At 32.1% G+C, this 9,515-nt stretch overlaps 2 protein-coding genes across 2 annotated transcripts in view; one reads left to right on the forward strand and one right to left on the reverse strand.

The window, feature by feature from the left end:
• The window catches only part of TRIADDRAFT_52170 (uncharacterized protein), a gene marked incomplete at both ends in the record, with an annotated part of 2,089 nt that extends 1,851 nt beyond the window's left edge, over positions 1-238 (reverse strand). Inside the window, one exon of the mRNA XM_002108772.1 lies at positions 196-238. Coding sequence (XP_002108808.1) covers positions 196-238 — 43 coding nt within the window. The remainder of the gene's footprint in view (positions 1-195) is intronic.
• A 7,702-nt stretch (positions 239-7,940) lies between these two features.
• On the forward strand, positions 7,941-8,682 carry TRIADDRAFT_49712 (uncharacterized protein; the record flags this gene model as incomplete). Its single annotated transcript, XM_002108035.1, has 2 exons — positions 7,941-7,988; positions 8,185-8,682. 2 exons carry the CDS (start codon positions 7,941-7,943, stop codon positions 8,680-8,682), a joined length of 546 nt encoding a protein of 181 aa, XP_002108071.1.
• Positions 8,683-9,515: the final 833 nt, after the last annotated feature.

The raw sequence follows: 9,515 nt of genomic DNA on the forward strand, positions 1-9,515 counted from the left end.
ACTATTCAAGATTATGGGAAGTATAGAAAGGAATTCAAAACTGTGATAGCAGAAGAAAATTCGGAGATTTACGTATCATAAATCCATAAATGTCCATCAAATTATACGCTTATGCGTAACAACACCGCAAAATATTGATCTTAGATATTTTACGCAAATGTTAGCATCTTTGATATCGGGAAATTGATTACTTACATTCGTATACATAATTATTGACATCTTTATTTTTTTCATACATCTGTTAATTTATCAAATAGAATTATTATTATGATTTGCATTATTATCTACGGATTGTATTCAACGGTTAACTACATTAATTGGAAGAGAATGGCATCATTGTTATTATTTCATTACCAAACCTCACAATTATTTAATTTTCTATAATATTCGTAGCTTTATTTATCTTGTCTTTAGATGCAATTGTTTTCTCATTTTTCCTCGTATATATATATGCTAATTAGTCCTAATAACTTGTACAGTGTGATGAATTTCGGGTATTTTTTTTTTCACCTAGGTGCTTGGTAGTAAATATGCGAATAACAAATATATCATATCTTCAATTCATGTGAAAAGCGGAAAAGGGAAGGATCTAGCATAGAAGTAACGCTTATCATATTGTATATTGTATATGTAATTATAAACGTATGTATTATACGTACGTGCGCGTATACTTACACATTTATATACGAGTACATATGTATATGATTAAAATTTTGAAAACTTAAAATTAATCTTTGATCCAAATTGTAAATATCACAAGATTGAATAATAACTACGATTATACTGGTAAATACCATTGCATCCCATAGTCATCCATGGCAAACGATATAAGAATATCACTTTATGCTTGATACAAGATTACCCCTGTCAATTATTACGCTGCAAGCCATTCATCCAATCCACTGTATAAAAACTTTTTAAGTTTACCTCGTCGCTAAATTAAAATTACCCCATTATACCGATATTGCTCACATAGCCAACTCAAAATTAGCACCATTAATCTATAACATAATACTTGCATGGACTACTCGATATACCTACCGTGCATCTAGTAGTCCATGATATTTGTATCTGCGCGAAGCATTAAAGGTATTATACGTCTATCTTTTACATATTTTATAATAGGGATAAAATAAACGGATATTAAAATGATCCCATATTAACTAATTTCATATAAATATAGCAAGATAATACTTAATATAGTTATTTTCCCGTAATTGCTTTAATTATCAAATACATCGTACTGTAGCCAACCAACTTGGTGGCTACTTTGGGAGCACACTTGTAAAGAGTACAATGTACGATTACAGACGTGTTATACGGTTAAAATGACCAACAAAAAAGTCGGCCCTCACATTTATATTGAGGAAAAGTCGTTTCCCATCCCTCTTTCTTTTTCTTCAGTAGTCCTGATGATACTATACATGGCTAATTAAGTGATACAGAAGTATCGACATGAATAATTCTAATTCAAATATATACAGTAATGTATACCGATGTGTTTATTTGCGTTTGCAACTTTTGGATGGCAAAGTACATAGTAATTATCACTATGTGCTTCGATTGTTTTTGCATGCTATATAATGGTGTAAAGTATAGTAATTCTATGTTAGTTAGTTTCAGTAATATTTTTTCCCTTTTTCTATGTCTGAAAAGAAAATAAACATGCTGTCTACTGTAAGTCAGTATGAGCACTGTATACTGTATGGAAACAGACTAGAATCGATACTCGACCCTTTAAAGTATCCATTGTACCGCTGTACTGTACTGTATCGTACTAGACTGAGGAGTTATAGTATTGCATTGGATAGTATGATGCTGCTCTACATAGCAATATCTCAGTTTTTAGACGTTTAGCACTAGAACAGCAACAGAAGATTTGAATGGATGAGGAAAAGTTAAAACAAGACCTAGAAAACTTTAAACAGCAGGTATAAAATTATAATATACAGTAACAAGTTTATCGTATGATCAATCTTGTTGTCGTCTTAAATCATGTATAATCTATCATACTTATCGTAGCGTATTGAGACTACACTAAAGAAGTTGTCAATGAACCGGTTGTTATTCGTGCACGTTATTACTGCCTTTTCGCTACTTGTTCATGAAGGTTAACTATCTAATAGGATTACGTATACGAGTATTTCTGTCTATTTTTAAGCTGATTTATGTGCAGTCGCTATTATATGTGTCGTAGAGTACTGAATTACTTTAATAGTCTAAAGGATTTATCGATAAATCGTCGGCTATTCGTGTACACGGTCATACAGTATTACACCTTCTCCAACTTTGTCACTAGTTCAGTATGCGATTAAATGCCGTATCTAGATTAAGCGATTGTACGTTTACTGACTATATACTCTAAAATTTCAGCAATCAATCGCTAGTTATTCGTGTACACTCTCATAATGCACCTCGCCAGTTTCATCATTTGTTTATTAAAAGGTTAAATATCGAATTAACGTATACAATTTCTGTAGAGTCATGACTCTAGCTAGAAGACTAGAAAGCTTGTCGATGATTCACTCTCTATTTTTATCACTTGTTCATTCAAGGTTAAGTATCTAAATTATATATACGATTACTGTGCATTTTAAAGCTGAACCAAGTAGAGTTGTTGATTGCATCTGGATCTGAAGATGAAGATATTAGCAAATTAAAAGATGATTTGAAGCAATTAATTGAATTAACCGAAGGTATATTCTGTACATAGAAAAAGGGATTACTGTAAAAATACTGTGTCTTGCAAATGTGCTCAAGCATGGTTATAATGGCACCCTGGTAAATTTTTGATGCAAATGAGATTAATAGTACAACTTCATTTTGCTTCAAGGTAGCTTATTGTCACTGAAGAAAAGCAAATTGATATCTTATATCGATCAAGTAATCGATGTCCAAACCACCTCAAGTTCCACATCAAATGACAACAAAACCACAACATTACAGCAACGACGTCATGTTAATGAGAAATATACCGTAGGAGCAAAGTGTAGAGCTCCGTATCAACATTCATGGGGTGGAATCCAGTATGGCAATGCGGTTATTGTTGATACAGATTCGTTAGATGAATCAGATATAGTTAGTAGCTTTAAAATTAAAATTAATAGCAGTACTAGAATTTCTGCAGCCTCTTTTAGCATACTGTGACTTTCGATAACATCAAGTTGTTTTCTGTGTTTCTCACCCTTAGGTAAAGGTTATGTTTCTAAATCCTATATCTCATGAAATGCGCCCCTGCCCCTTCTATTTAGACGGCCAATGCAATTATAGTGATGAAGATTGCAAGTAATTTCATATCGTCTTACGATCCACAGTTTATAAAATATTTATCCATACGATGATACTAAATTAATTTCTGATGATGATGTTAAAACTTTGTCATTACCTTCACGATTAGATATAGTCATGGCTATCCAGTAAACATCTCTGACATGAAATCGTTTGAGGAACCTAATTTTAGGTACAAAAATTCGTACTTGCTGATATTATCCAATAATACAAGATAAAACCAACTAACTTAGATATTATCAACCGTATGGATCATGTATAAACTAACTATCCCCCTTTATCTTCCATTAAATATAGTATAATAAAAGAACGAGGATCGTGTTTAGCAAAATATAAAGATGACCTATGGTACAGAGCAACTATTAGGTACAGTTCAACTTCCAAAGATATTCGTAATATTATAACTACTGTAAGATTTTATATTAAACTGTATTTTCGACTTGCATAATTAAAGAGGCATACTTGACGATGGGAAAATTAGCATCCATTATGACCAATACAGCATTGATAGTATCGTGAAGATTGAAGATATTCTCCCTATTGAAGGTAACACATTGCTTTTTAAGCTTTCGGAATGCTTTTTTAATTTCAAATGTATTATACATTATGTCATATATTTATCCATTTTTATTTTCAGATATTGAAGATTCAAATTCATCACTTGAAGATGAAGATATCAGTGACTACGATATACATAGCGATGACAGTGCTGATAATGAATCAAAAATTACCGGAGTTATATCACTTTCCGTCAATCCTTCCGAAAAATACAAATTAGGTGAATGGGAAAATCATACCAAGGTACTGAATTTGCGAGAATTTTCACACACTTTTCTCTTCGCTCCTCAACAATCACTAATAATTAAAAGTAATTTCTATCCATTTTTTACCTACTTTTTAACTAGGGAGTAGGCTCTAAGCTCTTAGCAAAGATGGGATATATTCCAGGGCGAGTTGAAGAGAATCTGAATGAATGATGACCGTTGATTTCATCAAATATTGTATAGAGTAGTACTAATATTGTATCATGTTACATCTTGTAGGAAAGGCCTAGGAAAGAGAAATGAAGGAATAATTGAGCCAGTTATTATATCCGTTTTTCCAAAAGGCATGATAATTCTCTTTCAATTAAATCTCTATAATTGACCTGACTTCTGTCCATGATTAATCGAATTATACTGTATTAGGAGCGTCACTTGATACTTGTAAGGAATTACGAGAGACGGACCGATTAAAAAATCCATTCAAGACCAAAACTAAAAAAAAAATTACAGAGTTAAAAAGCCAGCGAGAATCCCGTGATAAAACGTCCAAAGCAGTGAGTTTGGATTTCGTATTCGCATTATGTTTTGATAAATACGTTCATCACTATGATATTTTATTGTTCTGCAGGCAAATGATGACGATAGTACGGCCTTTGATATTTTTGACTTCATAAATGATCGCTTAAGCAGTAAGTTTGGAGACACTGTGTTGAGCTGCACTTGTAATCTTGCGCAAGCATAATGCATACCAACAAAATACATACTAGCATAAGCTTACCTTACATGGAAGATCGCATACTCAGTTGTATTGAAGTGCTTGGAGTAGATTTTGCGTAACATTAACAATGTATATTCTCATTCTCTCTTGTAGATGTTAGTGGAGCTAATGTTGCTGAACATAGAAACGATGTTAAAAGGAGTAGAAAATCGGAAAAGGATCAAAATCCTAAAAATTTAAATATCGAAGTACGACCAGAATGTTTATCTCTTGTACTTAGTTTTGTTTTCTGATTCACCTCCAGACTTTATTAAAATTTCACATTTTTTTATAGTTAGTAAAGGTTCAACAAGAAATTAAAAATTTAAAAAAGATACGCTCATCTCAAAATACTTCACTTGGTCGACATACTGGAAAGTATGAATTTACCGTAATCATTTTTAAGAAATAATGTATGTTGTTTATTTTCAGTCCATACAGACTATAAAGTATGTAGGTAGTAACTTTAGAAGCGCTACTTCGTAAAAATTGACTTGCATCGATTTGATGTAAAAACTCTATGGTGTTAATATAGGGATAAAAGAATGGAAGATCGCATTACAAATAAATTAAGAGCAACTTCAGCTTCCTTATCTCGTCTAGAGGAAAAAGAAAGGTCACTGCAGTACCGTTTAAAAATCAATACTGAGAAGAAGAAAATGACCATCTTTTGATAAGACTAATATCTACTTTAAGTATTTGATTATGAGAGTTTGTTATGGCTTTGACCGTAGACTGTATGACATGATGTAAATATTCTAAAATTCGGTACTGCGCTTCTGTATACGGTGCCAATCGGTTGTAACTTGAAGGGTCAGTAATGCAATTGCAAGAAGGTTATGATGTTATGAAATGTTGTCACTTTATCGTTTAGAAATAATTTTATTTGGAAGAATTTAAATGCTTCATATCAGCGAAGAAATACTATTTTAACTCACATTTGATACTATCTTCTTTGCATTCAATGTATAATAATTGTCAAGCGATCTTATCGTGTGTTTGAAGTATCTTGTATTCCTATAATTTATTTCCAGATGTACGCATGTTGCGCAATGTCAAATTTCGATAAGCTTTAATTAAAAAGGTATACACTATCATATAATCTGTAGTGTAACCTAGCTTAATACAGGCTGTGGTGAGCTGGCTGTAACCCAACGACTGTAACTAGGTCTAATGCCCTATCATATGTAATGCCAGTGAAAAAGTACTAGTTATCGTGCATTATTTGCAATCTTCATCTATACTTTATATACCATCTATATCGTAAATGTTATGACAGTAGATAGTTGAATGACCTTTCGTAGAATCTACAGTATATGACGCGTAAATGTCTTGAAGAAGTGCTCCATGTAAATACTGTATATTATAATCATTGCCTACAATCATGCAAGTACATTGAAACCAAAATGCCATTTGTTGAGTGAAAAAACATTGACAAATGTGTTATGTAAACACTTGCTTACGATAAACTCTTAATAACAGTTCTGCATCATCTATTACATTCAGAAATATGCCATAAAACTGTTCACTGACTACTACTGAGCAGCATTACATCTCCAAGTTATGACCGTTCACACTTTTTATATCCTATCAATTTATTCTATATCATACTGCTTAACAGTGACGTATTATGTCGCAAGGAACATTTTACACTTTGGTTAGTTTGATTTTTTTATTCGAAATCATTCAGTGAAAAAAACGCATTAGAGCAGAGTCGCATATGATTGGGCAATCCCTTTAAAAGGCACGTAAATTCGACGAATAGCTACGCTGGATTCGTTAGATGACCTTCGGTAAAAATTCCGTATTTTGCTTGTAGTGCTGCGAGAAAAATTTCACACTTTGCAAGAGTTTGATATTGCTATAGTATTGCAAAGTTAATTAGCCTACTTTAGAAGTCTACCCTATAGACTATATCTAAATTAATATGCAAGGTTACGATTATTAGATCGTAGTACAATTATTCTCTTGCGATGTCTTTTATTTATTCTTACTTTTTTACGCAGAAGTTGCTCAAAATGTAGCATGTTATCATACTGTAAAAGACTAGAATCCTACATTAGTCGTTAAACTTTTTAGATACGTTCACCTCAAAATTCCCGTAATTAAAATAGCCATAGAGTACTAATCTAACGAGCGACTTATTTGGTTAAGTATAATATAGCAAAGTATCACTTCATTCATGATATACCATTAAATACCAAATATATAAATAAGGCAATATATATGTGTTTATATCTAGGATCAAACGAACTAACGAATACAAACTGTAAGATGTGCAGTATTCTCCATCGTAACTTGAGATGTGGCACCTTCAAACTATAGAAAGGGGAAACTTTTACATGTCAGGACTTGCGCATCATTTGTACAATTTCAGTACAAACGATACTGCCAGAAGTGTAAAATAGAATATTTATTAAATTTTGATAATAACTATCCAACATTAGTAGTGAGGTTAACACTTACTGTAGCGAGTACATAGATGATAATATTGAAATACTTACCCATCAATATGCTTCAACGCTGTGTTTATACAGTACTACTTCTCTTTGATAGAAATGTTACACGCCTGTTTACACACTACAAACTAATGCAGAACTATAGGCTAATAGTATATAGCTCATAAGGTGCAAATAAAGGAAACTCTTCTATCGACACTTTAGTATATAATTTACCGTACATAGCAATATGTAACTTATGGGATGTGAAAGCTCATGCGTGGAATTGGTATTACAAGGCTAATTAGATTAAAATTTGAATCATTGCATACGCCGTTATGATTCAAGTTGATTGCAATTACATCAGAGGTCAGTTAATTCTCGATTCTGCAATCATTCTGCCCGATTAACTAGACACTTTTAGTCTTAATGGTAAACGTCCTTTACAGTTTATATTCCGTATCGATTAACTGGAATAAAATACGATAATTTCTTCCATGTTATAATTGATTGTTGTACACCAATAAAAATAAAAGTCTACTATAGTGAATACTGGAAATCAAAGGAGTCATTACTCAAAAGAATTTTTCTTGAAAATTTCCATTCAAGACGTTCGTTAGACGCATGTTGTAAGAGGTTTCTAAACTAGACATTACTGTATTCTATTTTAGTTGTATCGGAAAGACTGGTAGGATGAAATCTTACAAGATTGTGGTGTTAGGATCTGGAGGTGTCGGCAAGGTATTTTAAATAAATTTTATTTTAAAATCGATCTGTGTAATTAAAATTAATGTCGTCAATAGATGTCTTCTACGCTAAAGCTGAATATAGAATACTAACAGAATATTGCAATACAGTGAAGATTTTATTCAATTTATTATTAATCGTGGATATCCCTATTTTATATTCCCCTTTTTTTCTGTATCTATCTTCCTAGAGTGCTATAACAGTTCAATTCGTTTCTGGTTACTTTGTCGAACGCTATGATCCTACTATTGAAGATTTCTATCGCAAAGTATTACAGGTTGATGGTGATGAGGTTGAATTGGAAATACTGGATACAGCTGGTACAGAACAGTTTGCATCTATGAGAGATCTGTACATCAAGAATGGCGATGGATTTCTACTAGTCTATTCGATTGTCAATGGTGATACATTTGAACATATTCAAGCCCTAAGACAGCAAATTTTACGTATGAGAGATGAAAATGTTCCTATCGTGATTGTTGGCAATAAATGCGATCGAAGTGATGAAAGAATTGTCTCGTATGAAGATGGTATAATATTATCCAAAGAATGGCGTTGTCCATTTCGTGAAACATCAGCTAAGACAACGCAAAATGTTGTAGATATATTTGTTGATATCGCTAAAGAAATTGGTAGTGGTTCAGATAGCTCAACTAAATGTAAACCCACTTGTTGTACTGTACAATAATTATTTCAAAGACGATTCCTCTTTCTAATTCATCCATGATGGTGGACGACTATTCCTGCTTAATTATCCATTTTTTTATTTATTATTTGGAAAGATGATTGAGAAAAAATTACTGTGTGATGATTAATCTAGTATGTGATTCAGTAGGTATTTCAAATATTATCGTATATATGATTGATTATAAATAGAGAGCAATTGTAAGAATGATAGTGTACAAATATAATATGATTCTGTACTAGCTCCTGGAATGTTTTCCGTTAATTTATTTTCCAATAAAATTTTGCATCCAAATAGAATACATGGCAATAAAATTTTTTTTACCCCCTTGCTATAACCTAAGAGGGTAAATTATTATGTTATTACTCCACCTCAACATCTGCTGTTGCTTACTTTCACCTAAGAAAATATAACTAAGAATTAGATTGAAAATCAATCTGTGCATGGAATTACTACAATTCTTTGGGCTATTCGATTTCTTAATTAAATGTAGATATAACTGAATAACAGCAATGAAGGCTTTCGTTAACTCTATTTATAACTAACTTAGTCACTGATCAGGATTATTGCTCCAGCTCAAAGTGTATCATAACTTACTTTTACTCAAACTAATGACTAAGAATTGAATTGAAAATCAATTACTCCATGGAGTTGCTAGCTTTTACTCAAACCAATGACTAAGAATTGAATTGAAAATCAATCAGCCCATAGAGTTGCTGGCACCTCTTTGGGTTAATTAAATTCAATAAAAGATGGATAGAATTGAATAATAGTAATTTCTCAATCTCTGTTCATCACTAACATAGTCATTTATGAGGACTATTGCTCTAGCTCAA

The sequence above is a fragment of the Trichoplax adhaerens genome, genomic scaffold (assembly GCF_000150275.1).
Source record: "Trichoplax adhaerens TRIADscaffold_1 genomic scaffold, whole genome shotgun sequence".
Lineage (NCBI taxonomy): Eukaryota > Metazoa > Placozoa > Uniplacotomia > Trichoplacea > Trichoplacidae > Trichoplax > Trichoplax adhaerens.